Raw genomic sequence first — 26,007 nt, forward strand, 5'->3', positions numbered from 1 at the left:
GAATGTTATGATCTATAGTATCAAACGCAGTTGAACTGCTGTCACAGCTAGATATATAGCTCTGTCTGTACAGAAATAGCTCTGGGTTGAACTGCTACGTGACAGATGAGTCCTGATGTTGTTCCCTTCTTTATTCCTTTCTTTCTTTCTTTCTTTATTCCTTTCTTTCTTTCTTTCTTTCTTTCTTTCTTTCTTTCTTTCTTTCTTTCTTTCTTTCTTTCTTTCTTTCTTTCTTTCTTTCTTTCTTTCTTTCTTTCTTTCTTGCTCCCTCTTTCCCCCTCTCTCCCTCTCTCTCTTTCTCTCCCCCTCTATCCCACTCTCACCCTCTATCTCTTAAACTCCAGGTTGAGAGAGGATGGGGCGTAGGGAGGTCTGCAGCCTTAGTGTCATTTGCCATGGCGTCTCGATACGTGGTGTCAAAGGCCGTAGAAATCAGCAGAGGGTGGCCAGCAGAGAGAGGTGGGATGGGCTGAGGGAAACCCAGGGTTGGAATGTGGAACTGGAGATCAGTGGGAGTGAAGTTGCTGAATCAGGGGTAAAAAGAAATGAACAAATAATTAACAAATAATACTACATAAAGAAAATAAACAATGCATACTTGCCTGAGGCTGATGCCACACACACACACACACACACACACACACACACACACACACACACACACACACACACACACACACACACACACACACACACACAAACTTGCTGTTTTAATTGTTATTTAGTTTTTTCTTTGTTCTTGTCTTTTTTTTCTCTGTTCTTTCTTATTGGTCGTTGGCAAATTGTGTGGGTAGTTGTTTGGTTGGGTTAGACAGGGATGGTGGCTCTGAGTGGTGGAGATTTGGGGAGGGGGGGGTGGAGGGGGTCGTCAGATCTGAGCTTTCCATGCAGCAGCATGTGGGACAGTGGTGTCATCAGTCTATTGTTACGGCGGTGGGCTTAGATCTGTTCCATATCTATTCGATATTTAGGGATGAGATACAAAATATGGAGTTCCAATACAGAAGGCAATGCCCATATATGGAAGTTCCTGTTGTCGATTATATGTGTCATATATGAATTCGTGAGAAGTAGGACATCATCAATCATGTGGCACAATGCCATCATCTTCTTCAAACAAATCATGTGAAAAAATCTAGGGTTGACCCGCTTTGGCAAATACATCTTTGAACTCTATGTACGTGACAGAAGAGCCCTGATGCACACACATAAACACTCTCTCTCTCTCTCTCTCTTTCTCTCTCTCTCTCTTTATCAAGTCAAATCAATTCAATTCCATGGGCTTTATTAGCATGGGAAACATATGTTTACATTGCCAAAGCAAGTGAAGTAGATAATATACAAAAGTGAAATAAACAATAAAAATGAACAGTAAACATTACACTCACAGAAGTTCCAAAAGAATAAAGACATTAAAAATGTCATATTATGTCTATATACACTGTCGTAACGATGTACAAATAGTTAAAGTACAAAAGGGAAAATAAATAAACATAAATATGGGTTGTATTTACAATTGTAAGGAATGCGTACTGGCGGCAGAGAAGTCAAACGCAGGAGAGCAAAAACGGTGTTTCCAAACGGCGCAGTTTAATAACAAAAACCCCACCGGAAAACAGAATCAGTCTAATAATGGGTATATAACCCGTCGCCAGTACGCATTCCTTACACCAGGACAGACGTGCACAAGCACTTACAATAAACAATCACCGACAAGGACATGATGGGGAACAGAGGGTTAAATACACAACATGTAAGTGATGGGATTGGAACCAGGTGTGATGGAAGACAAGACAAAACCAAAGAAACATGAAAAGAGGATCAGAGATGGTTAGAAGGTCGGTGACTTCGACCGCCGAACGCCGCCCGAACAAGGAGAGGGACCAACTTCGGCGGAAGTCGTGACAAAAATGGCGTTTGTTCTTCACTGGTTGACCTTTTCTTGTGGCAACAGCTCACAAATCTTGCTGCTGTGATGGCACACTGTGGTATTTCGTCCCGTAGTTATGGGAGTTTATCAAAACTGGGTTTGTTTTCAAAATCTTTGTGGATCTGTGTAATCTGAGGGAAAATATGTGTCTCTAATATGGTCATACATTTGGCAGGAGGTTAGGAAGTGCAGCTCAGTTTCCACCTCATTTTGTGGGGAGTGTGCACATAGCCTGTCTTCTCTTGAGAGCCATGTCTGCTTACGGCGGCCTTTCTCAATAGCAAGGCTATGCTCACTGAATCTGTACATAGTCAAAGCTTCCCTTGCGTTTAGGTCAGTCACAGTGGTCAGGTATTCTGCCACTGTGTACTCTCTGTTTAGGGCCAAATAGCATTCTAGTTTGCTCTGGGCTAATTGTGTTGCTGTCCTGGGACTCTGTGGGGTGTGTTTGTGTTTGTGAACAGAGCCCCAGGACCAGCTTGCTTAGGGGACTCTTCTCCAGGTGCATCTGTCTGTAGGTGATGGCTTTGTTGTGGAAGGTTTGGGAATCGCTTCCTTTTAGGTGGATGTAGAATTTAACATCTCTTTTCTGGATTTTGATAATTAGCGGGTATCGGCCTAATTCTGCTCTGCATGCATTATTTGGTGTTCTACGTTGTACACAGAGGATATTTTTGCAGAATTCTGCATGCAGACTCTCAATTTGGTGTTTGTCCCATTTTGTGAATTATTGGTTGGTGAGCGGACCCCAGACCTCACAACCATAAAGGGCAATGGGTTCTATAACTGATTCAAGTATTTTTAGCCAGATCCTAATTGGTATGGCAAATGTTATGTTCCTTTAGATAGCATAGAAAGCCCTTCTTGCCTTTTCTCTCAGATCGTTCACAGCTTTGTGGAAGTTACCTGTGGCGCTAATGTTTAGGCCAAGGTATTTATAGTTTTTTGTGTGCTCTAGGGCAACGGTGTCTAGATGGAATTTGTATTTGTGGTCCTGGCGACTGGACAGAATCTGTGCAGAAGATCTAGGTGCTGCTGTAGGCCTTCCTTGGTTGATGACAGAAGCACCAGATCATCAGCAAACAGTAGACATTTGACTTCAGATTCTAGTAGGCTGAGGCCGGGCGCTGCAGACTGAGTGCCCTCGCCGATTCATTGATATATATGTTGAAGAGGGTGGGGCTTAAGCTGCATCCCTGTCTCACCCCACAGCCTTGTGGAAAGAAATGTGTGTGTTTTTTTGCCAATTTAAACCACACACTTGTTGTTTGTGTGCATGGATTTTATAATGTTGTAAGTTTTTCCCCCAACACCACTTTCCATCAATTTGTATAGCAGACCCTCATGCCAAATTGGGTCTAAGGTTTTTTTTTTATCAACAAAGCATAAGTAGACTTTGCCTTTGTTTTGGTTTGTTTGTTTGTCAATTAGGGTGTGCAGGGTGAATACTGGTCTGTCGTGCGATAATTTGGTAAAAAGCCAATTTGACATTTGCTCAGTTCATTATTTTCACTGAGGAAATATTGGGGAAGATGCCAGAGCTAAGGAGCATGTTAAAGAGTTTTAGTATAGCCAATTGGAATTTGTTGTCTGTATATTTGACCATTTCATTGAAGATACCATCAACACCACAGGCCTTTTTTGGTTGGACGGTTTTTAATTTGTCCTGTAGTTCATTCAAGGTAATTGGAGAATCCAGTGGGTTCTGGTCGTCTTTAATATTTCATTCTAAGATTTGTATTTGATCATGTATATGTTTTGCCGTTTGTTCTTTGTTATAGAGTTAAAAAGATTGGAGAAGTGATTTACCCATACATCTCCATTTTAGATAGATAATTATTTGTGTTGTTGTTTGTTTAGTGTTTTCCAATTTTCCAAGAAGTGGTTAGATTCTATGGATTCTTCAATTACATTGAGCTGATTTCTGAAGTGCTGTTCCTTCTTTCTCCGTGGTGTATTTCTGTATTGTTTTAGTGATTCATCATAGTGAAGGTGTAGACAGCTTTTCCGGGTCTCTATGTTTTTGGTTGGACAGGTTTCTCAATTTCTTTCTTAGATTTTTGCCTTCTTCATCAAACCATTTGTCATTGTTGTTCATTTTCTTTGGATTTCTATTTGAGATTTTTAGGTTTGATAGGGAAGCTGAGAGGTCAAATATACTGTTAAGTTTTTCTACTGCTAAGTTTACACCTTCACTATTACAGTGGAACGTTTTGTCCAGGAAGTTGTCTAAAAGTGATTGAATTTGTTGTTGCCTAATTGTTTTTTGGTAGGTTTCCAAACTACATTCCTTCCATCTATAGCATTTCTTGACTTTGATGCTTCATGATTGAGTATTGCTCTGTTCAGGTAGACTGTGGTTTTGCTGTGGTCTGATAGGGGTGTCAGTGGGCTGACTGTGAACGCTCTGAGAGACTCTGGGTTGAGGTCAGTGATAAAGTAGTCTATAGTACTACTGCCAACAGATGAGCTATAGGTGTACCTACCATAGGAGTCCCCTCGAAGCCTACCATTGACTGTACATACCCAGCTTGCGACAGAGCTGCAGGAGTTGTGACCCGTTTTTGTTGGTTATGTTGTCATAGTTGTGCCTAGGGGGGTATATGAGGGAGGGAATGTTGTCACCTCCAGGAAGGTGTTTGTCCCCTGTGTGCTGAGGGTGTCATGGTTCTTGTCCAGTTCTGGCATTTAGGTCGCCACAGACTAGTACATGTCCCTGGGCCTGGAAATGATTGATTTCCTGCTCCAGGATGGAGAAGCTGTCTTCATTAAAGTATGGGGATTCTAGTGGGGTGATATACAGTGGATTTAAAAAGTCTACACACCCCTGTTAACCTCCCTGGGCGAGGTGGGACGCTCAACAGCCAGTGGAATCGCGTGGCGCGAAATACAAATACCTCAAAAATGCTATAACTTCAATTTCTCAAACATATGACTATTTTACACCATTTTAAAGACAAGACTCTCGTTAATCTAACCACATTGTCCGATTTCAAAAAGGCTTTACAGCGAAAGCAAAACATTACATTATGTCAGGAGAGTACCCTGCCAAAAATAATCACACAGCCATTTTCAAAGCAAGCATATATGTCACAAAAACCAAAACCACAGCTCAATGCAGCACTAACCTTTGATGATCTTTATCAGATGACACTCCTAGGACATTATGTTATACAATACATGCATGTTTTGTTCAATCAAGTTCATATTTATATCAAAAACCAGCTTTTTACATTAGCATGTGATGTTCAGAACTAGCATACCCACCGCAAACTTCCAGTAAATTTACTAAATTACTCATGATTAATGTTCACAAAATACATAACAATTATTTTAAGAATTATAGATACAGAACTCCTTTATGCAATCGCGGTGTCAGATTTTAAAATATTTTTTCGGCGAAAGCACATTTTGCAATATTCTGAGTACACACGGCTAGCTATTTTGACACCCACCAAGTTTGGCCCTCACCAAACTCAGATTTACTATAAGAAAAATTGGATTACCTTTGCTGTTCTTCATCAGAATGCACTCCCAGGACTTCTACTTCAACAACAAATGTTGTTTTGGTTCCAAATATTCCATAGTTATATTCAAATACCTCCGTTTTGTTCATGCGTTCAGGTCACTATCCGAAGGGTGACGCGCGAGCGCATTTCGTGACAAAGAATGTCAAAATATTCCATTACCGTACTTAGAAGCATGTCAAACGCTGTTTAAAATCAATTTTTATGCTATTTTTCTCGTAAAATAGCGATAATATTCCAACCGGGCGACGTTGTATTCATTCAAAGGCTGAAAGAAAAAAATGGAGAATTCTCATGAACGCGCTTCTCAGTCTCATTGTTCCCAGGCTGACCACTCACAAACAGCTGCTGTATTTTGCCCAGAGACTGCAGACATCCCATTACACTTTCTGGTGCCTTCTGAGAGCCAATGGAAGCCTTAGAAAATGTCACGTTACAGCAGAGATGCTGTATTTTCGATAGAGATGTAACTGAAGGACAACAAATTGTCAGACAGGGCACTTCCTGTATGAAATCTTCTCAAGTTTTGGCCTGCCATGAGTTCTGTTATACTCACAGACACCATTCAAACAGTTTTAGAAACTTTAGAGTGTTTTCTATCCAAATCGACTAATTATATGCATATTCTCGTTTATGGGCAAGAGTCGTAACCAGTTTAAATTGGGTACGTTTTTTATCCGGCTGTGCAAATACTGCCACCTAGCCTCAACAGGTTAAAATGCCAGGTTTTTGTGATGTAAAATAATGAGACAAAGATAAATCATGTCAGAACTTTTTTCACCTTTAATGTGACCTATAACGTGAACAATTCAATTGAAAAACAAACTGAAATCTTTGAGGGGGAAAAATAAAAAATAAAAAACTCACAATAACCTGGTTGCATAAGTGTGCACACCCTTAAACTAATACTTTGTTGAAGCACCTTTTGATTTTTATTACAGCACTCAGTCTTTTTGGGTAGGAGTCTATTAGCATGGCACATCTTGATGATTGTTGTCACATGTAGCACACAGCCAGTACTTGCCGGAAATTCCTGCAGTTCCTTTAATGTTGCTGTAGGCCTCTTGGAAGCATCCCTGACCATTTTTCTTCTCGTCTTTTCATTAATTTTGCAGGGACGTCCAGTTCTTGGTAATGTCTCTGTGGTGCCATATTTTCTCCACTTGATGATGACTGTCTTCACTGTGTTCCATGGTATATGTAATGCTTTGGAAATGATTTTGTACCCTTCTCCTGACTGATATCTTTCAACAATGAGATCCCTCTGATGCTTTGGAAGCTCTCTGCAGACCATGGCTTTTGCTCTGAGATGCAACTAAGAAAATGTCAGGAAAATCCTACTAGAACAGCTGAACTTTATTTGTGATTAATCAGAGTCACTTTAAATGATGGCAGGTGTGTAATGACTTCTATTTAACATGAGTTGAAATGTGATTGGTTAATTCTGAACACAGCCACATCCCCACTTAAGCAACGAGGTTATTGTAAGGTTTTTATTTTTCATTTTTCCCCATCGAAGATTTCAGTTTGTTTTTCAATTGAATTGTTCACATTATAGGTCACATTAACAGTAGAAAAAGTTCTGACATGATTTATCTTTGTCTCATTCTTTTACATCACAAAAACCTGGCATTTTAACAGGGGTGTGTAGACTTTTTAAATCCACTGTAGGTAGCACACAGGAGGACATTTATCTCTGTTGAGATCATTTCCTTATTCATTTCTAGACAAATGTAAAATGTTCCTGTTTTGATTAATTTAATGGAGTGAGTTAGGTCTGCTCTATACCAAATTAGCATACACCCTGAGTCTCTTCCCTGTTTCACACCTGGTAGTTTGGTGGATGGGACTACCAGCTCTCTGTAACCTAGAGGGCAACCAGTGGGTCCGTCTCCTCTCTCTCTCTCTCTCTCTCTCTCTCTCTCGCTCTCGCTCTCTCTCTCATTGTTAACTTTTGACATACCTCCCTACTAATGAGCCAGCAGTTTCAGGAAGAGAGATAAGTTTACCATCTGTTACGTAAAGACTCAGGTAGACATCTGTACCCAAACAGAGAGCAGCTTCCCAAGGTCCTGGCTCTGTTCCCTGTGGGAACCAAGTCATTGACCCACCACTTGTTGATATGGAATTTATACTTGTCATATAAAAAATATATATTTTGTGTTTATTTCATGTCTATAATATATTCATATTAGATTTACATATTAGCCATAATTGTTATGGTTCCTTCAATTTAATTCCATTCATTTCCTTTAGGTCAAAGGTAACCCCCAGAGTACACACACACACACACACACACACACACACACACACACACACACACACACACACACACACACACACACACACACACACACACACACACACACACACACACACACACACACACACACACACACGTGAACTTCAGCCCTGGTCAAACAGGTTAGGCCACATTTAAGGGGGCGGGGCTGTGGACAGGTAAGTGGGTGGGGCAGAAGGTTGGGTAGGGAGGTAAAGCAGAACAGCGTGCAGCACACACACACTCAGTTGTCCATAAACCTGAATGGAGAGGTGAGAGAAAGACAGACAAGAAGAGAAAGACAGAGAGAGGGAGAACTACCAATAACAGAACAACAAACCTACCAATAACAGAACAACAAACCTACCAACAACAGAACAACCAACCTACCAACAACAGAACAACCAACCTACCAACAACAGAACAACCAACCTACCAACAACAGAACAACCAACCTACCAACAACAGAACAACCAACCTACCAACAACAGAACAACCAACCTACCAACAACAGAACAACCAACCTACCAACAACAGAACAACCAACCTACCAACAACAGAACAACCAACCTACCAACAACAGAACAACCAACCTACCAACAACAGAACAACCAACCTACCAACAACAGAACAACCAACCTACCAACAACAGAACAACCAACCTACCAACAACAGAACAACCAACCTACCAACAACAGAACAACCAACCTACCAACAACAGAACAACCAACCTACCAACAACAGAACAACCAACCTACCAACAACAGAACAACCAAGCTACCAACAACAGAACAACCAAGCTACCAACAACAGAACAACCAAGCTACCAACAACAGAACAACCAAGCTACCAACAACAGAACAACCAACCTACCAACAACAGAACAACCAACCTACCAACAACAGAACAACCAACCTACCAACAACAGAACAACCAACCTACCAACAACAGAACAACCAACCTACCAACAACTGAACAACTTAACTGGCCTTGCAGGTAATCTAATTCTACAATTTGAGTTACAGAATTGTTACAGAATTTAAAAAAAGATAAATAAAATGTATTTATAAAGCCCTTTTTACATCAGCCAATGTTACAAAGTGCTGTACAGAAACCCAGCCTAAAACCCCAAACAGGAAGCAATGCAGATGTAGAAGCACGGTGGCTAGGAAAAACTCCCTGGAAAGGCAGGAACCTAGGAAGAAACCTAGAGAGGACCCAGGCTCTGAGGGGTGGCCAGTCCTCTTCTGGCTGTGCCGGGTGGAGATTATAACAGAACATGGCCAAGATGTTCAAATGTTCATAGATGACCAGCAGGGTCAAATAATAATAATCACAGTGGTTGTAGAGGGTGCAACAGGTCAGCACCTCAGGAGTAAATGTCAGTTGACTTTTCATAGCCAAGTATTCAGAGTTAGAGACAGCAGGTGCGGTAGAGAGAGAGAGACGAAAACAGCCGGTCCGGGACAAGGTAGCATGCACGGTGAACAGGTCAGTGTTCCATAGCTGCAAGCAGAACAGTTGAAACTGGAGTAGCAGCACGACCAGGTGGACTGGGGACAGCAAGGAGTCATCAGGCCAGGTAATCCTGAGGCATGGTCCCAGGGCTCAAGTCCTCCGGGAGGGAGAGGGAGAGAGAATTAGAGAGAGCATACTTAAATTAACACAGGACACCGGATAAGACTGGAGAAATACTCCAGATATAACAGACTGACCCTAGCTCCCCGACACAAACTACTGCAGCATAAATATATCATAATGTAGGTTCTTATACAGATGGGTAATGGTATAAGTTAGATAACGTAGACAGTTACAATATGTACAATGTTCTACCTCTACAAAGACGAGACTGTTTTCTATCCTGGGGGTGATTGGGCTGGAGTTTTCAGAACTTACATTACCTGCACCAAAGCTTCAAATGAGTAGGGAGCGAGCGAGATGGATCTATCTATTTCACTTGCTTTGGCAATGTAAACATATATTTCCCATACCAATAAAAGCCTTCAATTGAATTGAAATGAGAGAGAGAGAGAGAGGTAGAGAGAGCAAGAGAGGGTTGCAGAGAGAGAGGAGAGAGAGCAAGAGAGAGTTGCAGAGAGAGGTGGAGAGAGAGCAAGAAAAGGGTAGAGAGAGAGAGAGAGAGAGAGAGAGAGGTGGAGAGAGAAAGAGAGAGAGAGAGAGAGAGAGAGCATACCACTGTGAATGCTCTGAGAGACTCTGGGTTGAGGTAAGTGACACCCCTATCAGAGTTATCTATCCAAAACGGAGATGTATGGGTAAACCACTTCTCTAATCTTTTTGGCCCTGTAACAAAGAACAAACAGCAAAAACATGCACATGATCAAATACAAATCTTAGAATCAACTATTAAAGATGACCAGAACCCACTGGATTCTTCAACTACATGACAAAATACAAACCCTCCAACCCAAAAAAGCCTGTGGCGTTGATGGGATCCTCAATGAAATTATAAAATATGTAAACAATGTACTGAGCAAATGTCAAATTGGCTTTTTACCAAATTACCGTACGACAGACCACGTATTCACCCTGCACACCCAAATTGACAAACAAACAAAACAAAGGCAAAGTCTTCTCATGCTTTGTTGACTCAATTTGGCATGAGGGTCTGCTATACAAATTGATGGAAAGTGGTGTTGGGTGAAAAACATACATTATAAAATCCATATACACAAACAAGTGGTTAAAATAGGCAAAAGACAAAAAAAAATCCACAGGGCGTGGGGTGAGACAGGGATGCAGCTTGAGCCCCACCCTCTTCAACATATACAGTATGTCAGTGAATTGGAGAGGCCACTAGAACAGTCTGCAGCACCCGGCCTCACCCTACTAGAATCTGAAGTCAAATGTCTACTGTTTACTGATGATCTGGTGCTTCTGACCCCAACCAATGGGGGTTACAGCAGCACCTAGATCTTCTGCACAGATTCTGTCCGACCTGGGCTCTGACTTTAAATCTCAGAGAGACAAAAATAATGGTGTTCCAAAAAAGGTCCAGTTGCCAGGACCACAAATACAAATTCCATCTAGACACCGTTGCCCTAGAGCACACAAAAAACTATACATACCTTGGCCTAAACATCATCGCCACAGGTAACTTCCACAAAGCAGTGAACAATCTGAGAGACAAGGCAAGAAGGGCTTTCTATGCCATCAAAAGGAACATACAATTCGACATACCAATTAGGATCTGGCAAAAAATACTTGAATCAGTTATAGAACTCATTGCCCTTTATGGTTGTGAGGTCTGGGGTCCGCTCACCAACCAAGAATTCACAAAATGGGACAAACACCAAATTGAGACTATGCATGCAGAATTCTACGTTGTACACAAAGTATATTTTTGTAGAACACCAAATAATGCATGCAGAGCAGAATTAGGCTGATAACCGCTAATTATCAAAATCCAGAAAAGAGCCGATAAATTCTACAACCAACAATTTCCAAACCTTCTACAATATAACAAAGCCATCACTTACAGAGAGATGAACCTGGAGAAGAGTCCCCTAAGCAAGCTGGTCCTGGTACTCTGTTCACAAACACAAACAGACCCCACAGAGTCCCAGGACAGCAACACAATTAGATCCAACCAAATCACAAGAAAACAAAATGATAATTCTTTCCAATGTGTCAAGTAATTACTTGATACAAAAAAGCAGAGCAAACTAGAATGCTATTTGGCCCTAAACAGAGAGTACACAGTGGCAGTATGCCTGACCACTGTGACTGACCCAAAATTAAGGAAAGCTTTGACTATGTACAGACTCAGTGAGCATAGCCTTGCTATTGAGAAAGGCCTCCGAAGGCAGACATGGCTCTCAAGAGAAGACAGGCTATGTGCACACTGCCCTCAGAATGAGGTGCAAACTGAGCTGCACTTCCTAACCTCTTGCCAAATGTATGACCATATTAGAGACACATATTTCCCTCAGATTACACAGACCCACAAAGAATTTGAAAACAAACCCAATTTTGATAAACTCTCATATCTATTGGGTGAAATATCACAGTGTGCCATCACAGCAGCAAGATTTGTGACCTGTTGCCACAAGAAAAGGGCAACCAGTGAAGAACAAACACCCTTGTAAATACAACCCATATTTATGTTTATTTATTTTCCCTTTTGTACTTTAATTATTTTCACATAATATGACATTTGTAATTTCTTTATTCTTTTGTAACTTTTGTGAGTGTAATGTTTACTGTTCATTTTTATCTACTTCACTTGCTTTGGCAATATTAACATATGTTTCCCATGTCAATAAAGCCCTTAAATTGAAATGAAATAGAACTGAATTGAGAGAGAGAGAGAGGTGGAGAGAGAAGGTGGAGAGAAAGAGAGGTGGGGAGAGATATAGAGAAAGAGAGAGAGAGAGGTGTTATTTCCTATTACATAAGATAAAAACATGATTGGTTGTGATTGAGTACGGCACAGGTAAAGCTGTTTTTCAAAATATTGATTATGGTCAAATATGATCATTGATTTTTAACGTAGACTTTCAGTCATTGTGCTAATGCTAGTCAGTTAGTAATGCTAGTCAGTTAGTAATGCTAGTTAGTTAGTAATGCTAGTTAGTTAGTAATGCTAGTTAGTTAGTAATGCTAGTCAGTTAGTCATGCTAGTTAGTTAGTAATGCTAGTCAGTTAGTAATGCTAGTTAGTTAGTAATGCTAGTCAGTTAGTAATGCTAGTTAGTATTGTAATGCTAGTTAGTTAGTAATGCTAGTTAGTTAGTAATGCTAGTTAGTTAGTAATGCTAGTCAGTTAGTAATGCTACTTAGTAATGCTAGTCAGTTAGTAATGTTGGTTAGTTAGTAATGCTAGTCAGTTAGTAATGCTAGTTAGTTAGTAATGCTAGTCAGTTAGTAATGCTAGTTAGTTAGTAATGCTAGGTAGTTAGTAATGCTAGTCAGTTAGTAATGCTAGTCAGTTAGTAATGCTAGGTAGTTAGTAATGCTAGTTAGTTAGTAATGCTAGTCAGTTAGTAATGCTAGTTAGTTAGTAATGCTAGTTAGTTAGTAATGCTAGTCAGTTAGTAATGCTACTTAGTTAGTAATGCTAGTCAGTTAGTAATGCTAGTTAGTTAGTAATACTAGTTAGTTAGTAATGGTAGTCAGTTAGTAATGCTAGTTAGTTAGTAATGCTAGTTAGTTAGTAATGCTTGTCAGTTAGTAATGCTAGGTAGTTAGTAATGCTACTTAGTTAGTAATGTTAGTTAGTTAGTAATGCTAGGTAGTTAGTAATGCTTGTCAGTTAGTAATGCTAGTTAGTTAGTAATGCTAGTCAGTTAGTAATGCTAGTCAGTTAGTAATGCTAGTTAGTTAGTAATGCTAGTTAGTTAGTAATGCTACTTAGTTAGTAATGTTAGTTAGTTAGTTAGTATTGCTAGGTAGTTAGTAATGCTAGGTAGTTAGTAATGCTTGTCAGTTAGTAATGCTAGTTAGTTAGTAATGCTAGTCAGTTAGTAATGCTAGTCAGTTAGTAATGCTAGTTAGTTAGTAATGCTAGTTAGTTAGTAATGCTTGTCAGTTAGTAATTCTAGTCAGTTAGTAATGCTACTTAGTTAGTAATGTTAGTTAGTTAGTAATGCTAGTTAGTTAGTAATGCTAGTCAGTTAGTAATGCTACTTAGTAATGCTAGTCAGTTAGTAATGTTAGTTAGTTAGTAATGCTAGTTAGTTAGTAATGCTAGTCAGTTAGTAATGCTAGTTAGTTAGTAATGCTAGGTAGTTAGTAATGCTAGTCAGTTAGTAATGCTAGTCAGTTAGTAATGCTAGGTAGTTAGTAATGCTACTTAGTATTGTCTCACGAAAGTACCTCTAACTTCCCTCATACTGCACGCAGAGGCATAAAAATGTTATCAACGAGTTCCTCTGACTATAGGGAAGTAGAGTGAGAATCTGTCAGTAAGGTTAACCAGTTCATCTGACTATAGGGAAGTAAAATAAGAATCTGTCAGTAAGGATAACCAGTTCCTCTGACTATAGGGAAGTAAAATAAGAATCTGTCAGTAAGGTTAACAAGTTCATCGTACTATAGGGAAGTAGAGTGAGAATCTGTCAGTAAGGTTAACCAGTTCATCTTACTATAGGGAAGTAGAGTGAGAATCTGTCAGTAAGTTTAACCAGTTCATCGTACTATAGGGAAGTAGAGTGAGAATCTGTCAGTAAGGTTAACCAGTTCATCTTACTATAGGGAATTAGAGTGAGAATCTGTCAGTAAGTTTAACCAGTTCATCGTACTATAGGGAAGTAGAGTGAGAATCTGTCAGTAAGGTTAACCAGTTCATCGTACTATAGGGAAGTAGAGTGAGAATCTGTCAGTAAGGTTAACCAGTTCATCTTACTATAGGGAATTAGAGTGAGAATCTGTCAGTAAGGATAACCAGTTCATCTGACTATAGAGGAAAATAGAGAGATGGTAGAGAAGATAAGTAAGTAGGTGTGTGCGCATGCATTCTCTGTGCATGCTGTAAAACGGCATGGAGGTGTGACCTCCTTGGTTTTACAGTATGGTAATTGTATTGAGGTATGTATCTATTTATCTAGGAGGAGGAGGAGGAGGAGCGTTTGACAAACAGGACGACCTGTAATCCTACCTGGCCACCTCTTCACTGAGATGCGAAGACGGTCCTCGAAGTCGGGGGTCCCGACCCCCAAAAAATCTGAACCCCAGGGTTAGATATGATTTATTTGACCAAATATGTGTTTTAATTCATGTTTTAAGTGTTATCCTCTGAGATCCAATGCAGGCAATCTTGTTGTATAATTGTTTTTTACACTAATACCTTTAATTCAAGGAGTGCCTATCCCGATGTCTGCTGAACGACCCCAAACTTCCTCCGTAGCCTCCTCGCTCCCCACCCCAAGCCTTGCTGCGGCGCTAGCCCGACGAAGGTTCACCCTGAGTGGGGCAGCTGACAGCCAGAACCAAGGACTGACGGTCTACTGCAGGTGTGTTAAACTGGGTTTTACCTGACCCATCAACATATCACATGCAGAGTGGAGCCCTTTACACACAAACACTAACACACTTCACTTACACACTCTCTCTGTCTCTTCCCCTTCCTCTCTCTCTTCACCCTCCTCCATCCTCCCTTCTTTCCCTCTCTCTCTCTCCCTAACACCCCCCCCCCCCCCATTCCAGAATGCCATTCTCTCGTAGCTTCCTGTCTGAAGACCAGTTCCATTGTTCCATCTGTCTGGATATCTTCATAAACCCCGCCTCCACTCCATGTGGACACTCCTTCTGCATGGCCTGCATAGGTAGGTAGTTGTACTTCAAATCAAATCTTATTTGTCACATGCACCAAATACAACAGGTGTAGATCTTGCAGTGAAATGCTGAATACAACAGGTGTAGATCTTACAGTGAAATGCTGAATACAACAGGTGTAAGTAGACCTTACAGTGAAATGCTGAATACAACAGGTGTAGTAGACCTTACAGTGAAATGCTGAATACAACAGGTGTAGTAGACCTTACAGTGAAATGCTGAATACAACAGGTGTAGATCTTACAGTGAAATGCTGAATACAACAGGTGTAGATCTTACAGTGAAATGCTGAATACAACAGGTGTAAGTAGACTTTACAGTGAAATGCTGAATACAACAGGTGTAGTAGACCTTACAGTGAAATGCTGAATACAACAGGTGTAGTAGACCTTACAGTGAAATGCTGAATACAACAGGTGTAGTAGACCTTACAGTGAAATGCTGAATACAACAGGTGTAGATCTTACAGTGAAATGCTGAATACAACAGGTGTAGATCTTACAGTGAAATGCTGAATACAACAGGTGTAAGTAGACTTTACAGTGAAATGCTGAATACAACAGGTGTAAGTAGACTTTACAGTGAAATGCTTACTTACAAGCTTTTAACCAACAAGGCAGTTTTAAGAAAAAAGTAAGTGTTAAGAAAGTATTTACTAAATAAACAATAAAAAAAAGAAAAAGAAAAAAAGAAAAAACAAAAATAAATAATTAAAGAGCAACAATTAAATAACAGTAGCGGAGATATATAACGGGGGTATCTGCACAAAGTAAATGTTTGTGGGCACAGGTTAGTCAAGGTAATTTAGGTAATATGTACATGTGGGTAGAGGTAAAGTGATTATGCATAGATAATAAACAGATAGAAGCAGCAGCGTAAAAATGGGGGAAGGGGTCAATGCAAATAGTCTGGGCAGCCATTTTGTTTAGCTGTTCAGCAGTCTTATTGCTTGGGGGTAGAAGCTGTTAAGAAGCCTTTTGGACCTAGACTTGGCACTCCGGTACCGCTTGCCGTGTGGTAGCAGAGAGAACAGTCTATGACTAGGGTGGCTGGAGTATTTGACAATTTTTAGGGCCTTCCTCTGACACCGCCTGGTATAGAGGTCCTGGATGGCTGGAAGCTTGGCCCCAGTGATGTACTGGGCAGTACGCACTACCCTCTGTAGTGCCTTGTGGTCGGAGGCCGAGCAGTTGCCATACCAGGCAGTGATGCAACCCGTCAGGAAGCTTTCGATGGTGCAGCTGTAGAACTTTTTGAGGATCTGGGGACCCATGCCAAATCTTTTCAGTCTCCTGAGGGGGAATAGGTTTTGTCGTGCCCTCTTCACGACTGTCTTGGTGTGTTTGGACCATGTTAGTTTGTTGGTGATGTGGACATCAAGAAACCTGAAGCTCTCAACGTGCTCCACTACAGCCCCGTCGATGAGAATGGGGGCATGCTCAGCCCTCCTTTACCTGTAGTCCACAATCATCTCCTTTGTCTTGATCACGATGAGGGAGAGGTTGTTATCCTGGCACCACACTGCCAGTTCTCTGACCTCCTCCCTATAGGCTGTCTCGTCGTTGTCAGTGATCAGGCCTTCCACTGTTGTGTCGTCAGCAAACTTAATGACGGGGTTGGAGTCATGACTGACCATGCAGTCATGAGTGAACAGGGAGTACAGGAAGGGATTGAGCACGCACTCCTGAGGATCCCCCGTGTTGAGGATCAGCGTGGCAGATGTGTTGTTACCTACTCTTACCACCTGGGGGGGGGCGGCCCGTCAGGAAGTAAAGGATTCAGTTGCAGATGGAGGTGTCCCAGGGTCCTTAGCTTAGTGATGAGCTTTGAGGGCACTATGGTGTTGAACGGTGATTAGCATTCTCAATGATTAGCATTCTCACGTATGTGTTCCTTTTGTCCAGGTGGGAAAGGGCAGTATGAATGCAATAGAGATTGCGTCATCTGTGGATCTGTTGGGGCGGTATGCAAATTGGAATGGGTCTAGGGTTTCTGGGATAATGGTATTGATCTGAGCCATGACCAGCCTTTCAAAGCACTTCATAACTACAGACGTGAGTGCTATGGGTCGGTAGTCATTTAGGTAGGTTACCTTGGTGTTCTTGGGCACAGGGACTATGGTGGTCTGCTTGAAACATGTTGGCATTACAGACACAGTTAGGGACAGGTTGAAAATGTCAGTGAAGACACTTGCCAGTTGGTCAGCGCATGCTCGGAGTACACGTCCTGGTAATCCGTCTGTGAAGGTTGATCTGTTTAAAGGTCTTACTCACATCTGCTATGGAGAGAGTGATCACGCAGTCGTCCGGAACAGCTAATGCTCTCATGCATGTTTCAGTGTTGCTTGCCTCGAATCGCCTGTAAACCATGGCTTCTGTTTGGGGTATTTACGTACGGTCACTGTGGGGACGACGTCATCGATGCACTTAATGATGAAGCCAGTGACTGATGTGGTGTAATCCTCAATGCCATCGGAAGAATCCCGGAACATATTCCAGGGTGTGCTTGCAAAACAGTCCTGTAGCTTAGCATCTGCTTCATCTGACCACTTCCGTATTGAGCCAGTTACTGGTGCTTCCTTCTTTAGTTTTTGCTTGTTAGCAGGAATCAGGAGGATAGAGTTATGGTCAGATTTGCCAAATGAAGGGCAAGGGAAAGCTTTGTACAGGTCTCTGTGTGTGGAGTAAAGGTGGTCTAGAGTTTTATTTTCCTCTGGTTGCACATTTAACATGCTGGTAGAAATTAGGTAAAACGGATTTAAGTTTCCCTACATTAAAGTCCCCGGCCACTAGGAGCTCCGCCTCTGGATGAGCATTTTCCTGTTTGCTTATGACCTTATACAGCTCGTTGAGTGGGGTCTTAGTGCCGGCAATGGTTTGTGGTGATAAATAGACAGCTACAAAAAATATAGATGAAAACTCTTGGTAAATAGTGTGGTCTACAGCTTATCATGAGATATTCTACCTCAGGTGAACAAAACCTCAAGACTTCCTTAATATTAGATTTCGTGCACCAGCTGTTATTGACAAATAGAACAGACCACCACCCCTTGTCTTACCGGAGGCAGCTGTTCTATCTTGACGATGCAGCGTAAACCCAGCCAGCTGTATGTTACTCATGTCGTCGTTCAGCCACGACTCCGTGAAACATAAGATATTACCGTTTTTAATGTCCCGTTGGAAGGATAGTCTTGGTCGCAGCTCATCCAGTTTATTATCCAATGATTGGCTAATAGTACAGAAGGTAGAGGTGGGTTACCCACAAACCCAGCCAGCTGTATCGCCGTATCTTCTTCATGCGAATAACAGGGATTTGGGCCGGTGTCCGGTGTCTGAAGTAAATCCTTCGCATCCGACTCGTTAAAGAAATCTTTGTTCAGTACGAGGGGAGTAATCACTTCTCTGATATCTATAAGCTCTTTTTGGTCATAAGAGATGGCGGCAGAAACATTGTGTATAAAATAAGTTACAAATATCGCAACTACAAAAAAAACACACACAATAGCACAATTGGTTAGGAGCCCGTAAATAGACAGCCATCTACTCCGGCGACATTATCATTAGGGGAGCAATTAGGGCTAAGTGCCTTGTTCAAGGGCACATCGACAGATTTTTCACACAGTTGGCTCGGGGATTCGAACCAGCAACCGCTAGGCTTCCTGCCACACACACACACCAGTGAATCTTAGAGCAAGCGGGGATGTTGCTGACCTTTCCAAGTTACCTATGACCCCTACATGATCCTAGTGGGCTCAACATGTGGTGATATTTATGTTCAGACGGGTGAATAAATGATCTGTTCTATTCTGTCCTCTGATCCAGGTCAGTACTGGGACGGTGCTAAGCTCTGCCAGTGTCCCCTCTGCAAAGAGACCTTTAAGAAACGTCCGGACCTCCAGATTAACCGGACCCTCAGGGAGATCACAGAGCAGTTTAAGTCCATGTCCGGGGTGTCTCGGTTGGGCAGCGGGAGGTGGAGAGGTGTCCTGGGGGCTGGAGGTGGGCTATATTTTTAAAATATTTATATATATATTTATTTATATATTTTAGGGAATGTTCTAGTTTTAATGACAGATGATTTACGGTAGATACTGTATGTAGGTAGATACTGTATGTAGGTAGATAGATACTGTATGTAGGTAGATAGATACTGTATGTAGGTAGATACTGTATGTAGGTAGATACTGTATGTAGATAGATACTGTATGTAGATAGATACTGTATGTAGGTAGATACTGTATGTAGGTAGATACTGTATGTAGGTAGATACTGTATGTAGATAGATACTGTATGTAGGTAGATACTGTATGTAGGTAGATACTGTATGTAGATAGATACTGTATGTAGGTAGATACTGTATGTAGATAGATACTGTATGTAGGTAGATACTGTATGTAGGTAGATACTGTATGTAGATAGATACTGTATGTAGGTAGATACTGTATGTAGATAGATACTGTATGTAGGTAGATACTGTATGTAGATAGATACTGTATGTAGGTAGATACTGTATGTAGGTAGATACTGTATGTAGGTAGATACTGTATGTAGGTAGATACTGTATGTAGATAGATACTGTATGTAGATAGATACTGTATGTAGGTAGATACTGTATGTAGGTAGATACTGTATGTAGATAGATACTGTATGTAGATAGATACTGTATGTAGATAGATACTGTATGTAGGTAGATACTGTATGTAGATAGATACTGTATGTAGGTAGATACTGTATGTAGGTAGATACTGTATGTAGATAGATACTGTATGTAGATAGATACTGTATGTAGGTAGATACTGTATGTAGGTAGATACTGTATGTAGATAGATACTGTATGTAGGTAGATACTGTATGTAGGTAGATAGATACTGTATGTAGATAGATACTGTATGTAGGTAGATACTGTATGTAGGTAGATAGATAGATAGATACTGTATGTAGGTAGATATATACTGTATGTAGATAGATACTGTATGTAGGTAGATAGATACTGTATGTAGGTAGATAGATACTGTATGTAGATAGATACTGTATGTAGGTAGATACTGTATGTAGATAGATACTGTATGTAGGTAGATACTGTATGTAGGTAGATACTGTATGTAGATAGATACTGTATGTAGGTAGATACTGTATGTAGATGGGTAGATAGATACTGTATGTAGATACTCTATGTAGATGGGTAGATAGATACTGTATGTAGATGGGTAGACATATACTGTATGTAGATAGATAGATACTGTATGTAGATGGGTAGATACTGTATGTAGATGGGTAGATAGATACTGTATGTAGATGGGTAGATAGATACTGTATGTAGATGGGTAGATAGATACTGTATGTAGATAGGTAGATACTGTATGTAGATAGGTAGATACTGTATGTAGATGGGTAGGTAGATACTGTATGTAGATGGGTAGATAGATACTGTATGTAGATGGGTAGATAGATACTGTATGTAGATAGGTAGATACTGTATGTAGATGGGTAGATAGATACTGTATGTAGATGGGTAGATAGATACTGTATGTAGATAGGTAGATACTGTATGTAGATGGGTAGATAGATATTATATAGAAAGTGAGTGGGGTAATAGGGGATGGAACAGCTGCCTCCAGAGACATATGGACTACAGGCACTACCATTAGACCAGCCCCTGGCATGGAGGTGTGCTGTTCTTTATAATACTGTATGTTATTGTATTTATGTACAGTTGAAGTCGGAAGTTTACATACACTTAGGTTGGAGTCATTAAAACTCGTTTTTCAACCACTCCACAAATGTCTTGTTAACAAACTATATTTTTGGCAAGTCGGTTAGGACATCTTTGCGCATGACACAAGTAATTTTTTCAACAATTGTTTACAGACAGATTATTTCACTTATCACAATTCCAGTGGGTCAGAAGTTTACATACACTAAGTTGACTGTGCCTTTAAACAGCTTGGAAAATTCCAGAAAATGATGTCATGGCTTTAGAAGCTTCTGATAGGCTAATTGACATAATTTGAGTCAAATGGAGGTGTACCTGTGGATGTATTTCAAGGTCTACCTTCAAACTCAGTGCCTCTTTGCTTGACATCATGGGGGAAAAAAACAAAAAAATCAGCCAAGACCTCAGAAACAAAATTGTAGACATCCACAAGTCTGGTTCATCCTTGGGAGCAATTTCCAAACGCCTGAAGGTACCACGTTCATCTGTACAAACAATAGTACGCAAGTATAAACACCATGGGACCACGCAGCCGTCATACTGCTCAGGAAGGAGACGCGTTCTGTCTCCTAGAGATGAACGTACTTTGGTGCGAAAAGTGCAAATCAATCCCAGAACAGCAAAGGACTTTGTGAAGATGCTGGAGGAAACAAGTACAAAAGTATCTATATCCACAGTAAAACGAGTCCTATATCGACATAACCTGAAAGGCCGCTCAGCAAGGAAGAAGCCACCACTCCAAAACCGCCATAAAAAAGCCAGACTACGGTTTGCAACTGCACATGGGGACAAAGATCGTACTTTTTGGAGAAATGTCCTCTGGTCTGATGAAACAAAAATAGAACTGTTTGGCCATAATGACCATCGTTATGTTTGGAGGAAAAAGGAGGAGGCTTGCAAGCCGAAGAACAACATCCCAACCGTGAAGCACGGGGGTGGCATCATCATGTTGTGGGGGTGCTTTGCTGCAGGAGGGACTGGTGCACTTCACAAAATAGATGGCATCATGAGGAAGGAAAATTATCTGGATATATTGAAGCAACATCTTAAGACAGATCAGTCAGGAAGTTAAAGCTTGGTCGCAAATGGGTCTTCCAAATGGACAATGACCCCAAGCATACTTCCAAAATGGCTTAAGGACAACAAAGTCAAGGTATTGGAGTGGGCATCACAAAGTCCTGACCTCAATCCTATAGAAAATTTGGCAGAACTGAAAAAACGTGCGAGCAAGGAGGCCTACAAACCTGACTGTGTTACACCAGCTCTGTCGAGGAATGGGCCAAAATTCACCCAACTTATTGTGGGAAGCATGTGGAAGGCTACCTGAAACATTTGACTCAGGTTAAACAATTTAAAGGCAATGCTACGAAATACTAATTTAGTGTATGTAAACTTCTGACCCACTGGGAATGTGATGAAAGAAATACAAGCTGAAATAAATCATTCTCTCTACCATTATTCTGACATTTCACATTCTGAAAATAAAGTGGTGATCTTAATTGACCTAAGACAGGGAATTTTTACTAGGATTAAATGTCAGGAATTGTGAAAAACTGAGTTTAAATGTATTTGGCTAAGGTGTATGTAAACTTCCGACTTCAACTGTATGTATCTATTAATCTAGGAGGAGGAGGAGGAGACGGAGGAGGAGGAGGAGGAAGAGGAGAGGACACAGACCATCAGGATCCCAGCACTATAGAGAGGGAGTGGATGGACACTAAGGTGGGTTGTAGGGAGGGAGGGAGGTAGATATAGAGGTAGAGCGATATATAGCGGTAGAGGGAGAGAGGGAGAGATAGGTAGACAGGGAGTTATATATAGAGAGAGAGATATAGATAGAGGGAGAAAGGGAGAGAGAGATATATAGAGGGATAGAAAGACAGATATAGAGGTAGAGAGGGAGAGAGAGATGCTTCAAAGTGGTGAGGTTTTACCTGATTAATTTTCTGGTTACTGTCTAATCAGAGGTAATGTGTTATAGATGCTACCAGTTATACACTGTGTGCACAATTACTAAGCAAGTTGTATGTTTGAGGATGAATTGTATTATTGAACAACTACAGCGCTCTCGGGCAATCCAAAATGTTAATAAACCTCAAACCTGAATATTTAAGAAAGTAAAAGTGAGGTTTTGGCTTTCTTTGGAGAATATCTATGTGTGCACAATTATTGGGCAACTATTAGTGTGTAGAATTATTATGCAACTAAATGAAAAACGAAAAGTTCCCCATCTCACTTGTTTATTTTCATCTGTTAAAGTGAGAATAATAAACAAACAACTCAAAATGTATAAACAAACATTTCTGACATTTAAAAAAAATATTCAGTGACCAATATAGCCACCCTTCTTTTCAATAACAGTCATAAGCCTTCCATCCATGGAGTCTGTCAGTTTCTTGATCTGTTGACCATCAACGTTTTGTGCAGCAGCAACCACAGCCTCCCAGACAGCAGCAACCACAGCCTCCCAGACACTGGTCAGAGAGGTGTACTGTTTTCCTTCACTGTAAATCCTCCGTTTAACAAGGGACCACAAGTTCTCAATAGGGTTTAGGTCAGGTGAGGAACGGGGCCATGTCATTATTCTTTCATCTTTAAGGCCTTTACCTGCTAGCCACGCAGTGGAGTACTTCGATGCATGCGATGGAGCATTGTTCTGCATAAAAATCATGGTCTTCTTGAAAGATGCAGACTTTTTCCTGTACCACTGCTTGAAGAAAGTGTCTTCTAAAAACTGGCAGTAGGTTTGGGAGTTGAGTTTGAGTCCATCCCCAACCCGAAAAGGTCCAACTAGCTCATCTTTAATAATACCACCCCATACCAGTACGCCACCTCCACCTTGCGGCGTCTGAGTCGAAGTGGAGCTCCGTGCCCGTTACTGATCCAGCCACGGGCCCATCCATCTGGTCCGTCAAGAGTCACTCTCATCTCATCAGTCCATAAAACCTTTGAAAAATCTGTCTTCAGATATTTCTTGGCCCAATCTTGACGTTTGAATTTATGTGTCTTGTTCAGTGGTGGTCGGGATTCAGCCTTCCTTACCTTGGCCATGTCTCTGAGCACTGAACACCTTGTACTTCTGAACACTCCAGGTAGGTTTCAGTTCTGGAATATGACAGCACTGGAGGATAATGCGTTCCTGGTAGCTTCACGTTTGATTCTTCTCAAATCTTTGGCAGTTAATTTGCATCTTTTTTTCTCAACACGGTTCTTGCGAACCTGTTGACTATTTGCAACAAAACGTTTGATGGTTCTGCGATCACGCCCCAATATCTTAGCAATTTCAAGAGTGCTGCATTCCTCTGAAATACTTTTTTAAAAAATTTACTTTTCAGAGTCAGTTAAATCTCTTTTTTGGCCCATTTTGCCTGAGGAAAAGAAGCTGCCTAATAATTATACACACCTTGATATAGGGTGTTGATCTCCTTAGGCCACACCCTCCCTCATTACACAAATACACATCACCTGATATGCTTAAATCCAATAAGCATTCCAGTTTATACAGCTTGGAGTTGGGAAATATGCATAATAATGATGATATGGTCAAAATATTGACTTGCCTAATAATTGTGCACACAGTGTATAGAAGGTGTCTGTCTAATCAGAGGTATGGTGTTATAGATGGTACCAGTTATAGAGAAGGTGTCTGCCTCAAAAACCCACACCAGCATCAAGTGGTGAGGGGTCTGCAGGATACGTTTTGGCAAGTATTGGGTTCTTCTGTGTTTGTAGATGTATTCACACATTGTTTCTCCTCCTCTCTCCTCTGTGTGTGTGTATGTGTGTGTGTGTGTGTGTGTGTGTGTGTGCGCCAGACCCAGCTACATGTGTCTGAGGCAGAGATCCATCAGCTGATTCTACAGAGACAGAGGAAGTTAGAGGAGATAAGGTCATCACTGGCTAAACTACAGGTGACCTTTAACCCCTGACCCTTAACCCTGGGGATGGACAGTGACCTTTAGCCCCTGATCCTTAACCCTGAGGATGGACAGTGACCTTTAACCCCTGACCCTTAACCCTGAGGATGGACAGTGACCTTTAGCCCCTGATCCTTAACCCTGGGGATGGACGGTGACCTTTAGCCCCTGATCCTTAACCCTGGCTACCTCACACACCCCCCCCCCCCCCCCTCCATCCCCATTCAAAAGTCCATTGATTACTACAACACATACCTTAAACGATGTAACTTAACCCTGAACGTTTACCCTCAACTCTCTCTAAGGGCTCTCTTTACGGCGTTAAGGTGGCGCTCTTGTCAAACACACTTTAGTTTTCCATTTTGTCATGTAAAACCAAACATTTTCCAGCCCAACGCACCAATCAGCGCTCAGATGGGAGGGCTGGAAATATTTGATACGTGTCCTTAAAAAAGGGGTGATCCAAAGTGCTAATTTCAGGCTGATAGGGATATTTAAGATCAACCAAAAGCTGGTTTTAGCGGTAGCGCAGTTGGTTATGGTTATGGTTTGACAGCGGAAACGCAGCCTATCCAGCCGTGACACTCACTGCCCAAATGGAACAACAGTAATGTGCTTTTGTCGTATGTATTCTTGAGAAACATAAAACAGTTATGTTTTTTTCCCCCCATTTCGTTTTATTTGACTTCAACAACAAGCCTCCCTCCTCTTAAAGAAGGCTGTTTTTCAATGTAATCAAGTTGTCAAGACCGTTGATAAAGTGTTTGGCTCGTGAGACCGCTTGGAAAGCAATCTTATTAACCAAAGCTTTATTAAAATAGAAAGTTTGAGAGGGGCAAAACAGTGATCTATTTAATCTATTTATTGTAGGCAGACCTACATTATTGTAGCCATGCTTTGGACGTGAGTAAAACCCCTCCATGATGTACAGTGCATTCGGAAAGTATTCAGACCCCTTGACTTTTTACACATTTTGTTACATTACAGCCTTATTCTAAACTAGGTTAAATAGTTTTTTCCCTTCGTCAATCTACACACAATACCCCATAATGACATCACGATACCCCTTTATGACATCACAATACCCCATAATGACATCACGATACCCCTTTATGACATCACAATACCCCATAATATTTTTTTATTTATTTAACTAGGCAAGTCAGTTAAGAACAAAATCTTATTTTCAATGACGGCCTTGGAACAGTGGGTTAACTGCCTTGTTCAGGGGCAGAATGACATATTTTTACCTTGTCAGCTCGGGGATTTCATCTAGCAACCTTTTGGTTACTAGTCCAACGCTCTAACCACTAGGTTACATACCAATACCCCATAATGACAAAGC

General features: G+C 41.1%; 1 protein-coding gene across 1 annotated transcript in view; it reads left to right on the forward strand.

The window, feature by feature from the left end:
• Window positions 1-7,973: 7,973 nt before the first annotated feature.
• The window catches only part of LOC106578111 (E3 ubiquitin-protein ligase TRIM21), a 33,679-nt gene continuing 15,645 nt past the window's right edge, over window positions 7,974-26,007 (forward strand). Inside the window, exons 1-7 of the mRNA XM_014156709.3 lie at window positions 7,974-8,734; window positions 14,307-14,434; window positions 14,558-14,711; window positions 14,905-15,023; window positions 18,855-19,031; window positions 22,370-22,467; window positions 24,561-24,656. Of these exons, the coding sequence (XP_014012184.1) occupies window positions 14,377-14,434; window positions 14,558-14,711; window positions 14,905-15,023; window positions 18,855-19,031; window positions 22,370-22,467; window positions 24,561-24,656 (702 nt within the window). The 5' untranslated portion in view covers window positions 7,974-8,734; window positions 14,307-14,376. The remainder of the gene's footprint in view (window positions 8,735-14,306; window positions 14,435-14,557; window positions 14,712-14,904; window positions 15,024-18,854; window positions 19,032-22,369; window positions 22,468-24,560; window positions 24,657-26,007) is intronic.

The sequence above is a fragment of the Salmo salar genome, chromosome 18 (assembly GCF_965601325.2).
Source record: "Salmo salar chromosome 18, fSalSal1, whole genome shotgun sequence".
NCBI lineage: Eukaryota > Metazoa > Chordata > Actinopteri > Salmoniformes > Salmonidae > Salmo > Salmo salar.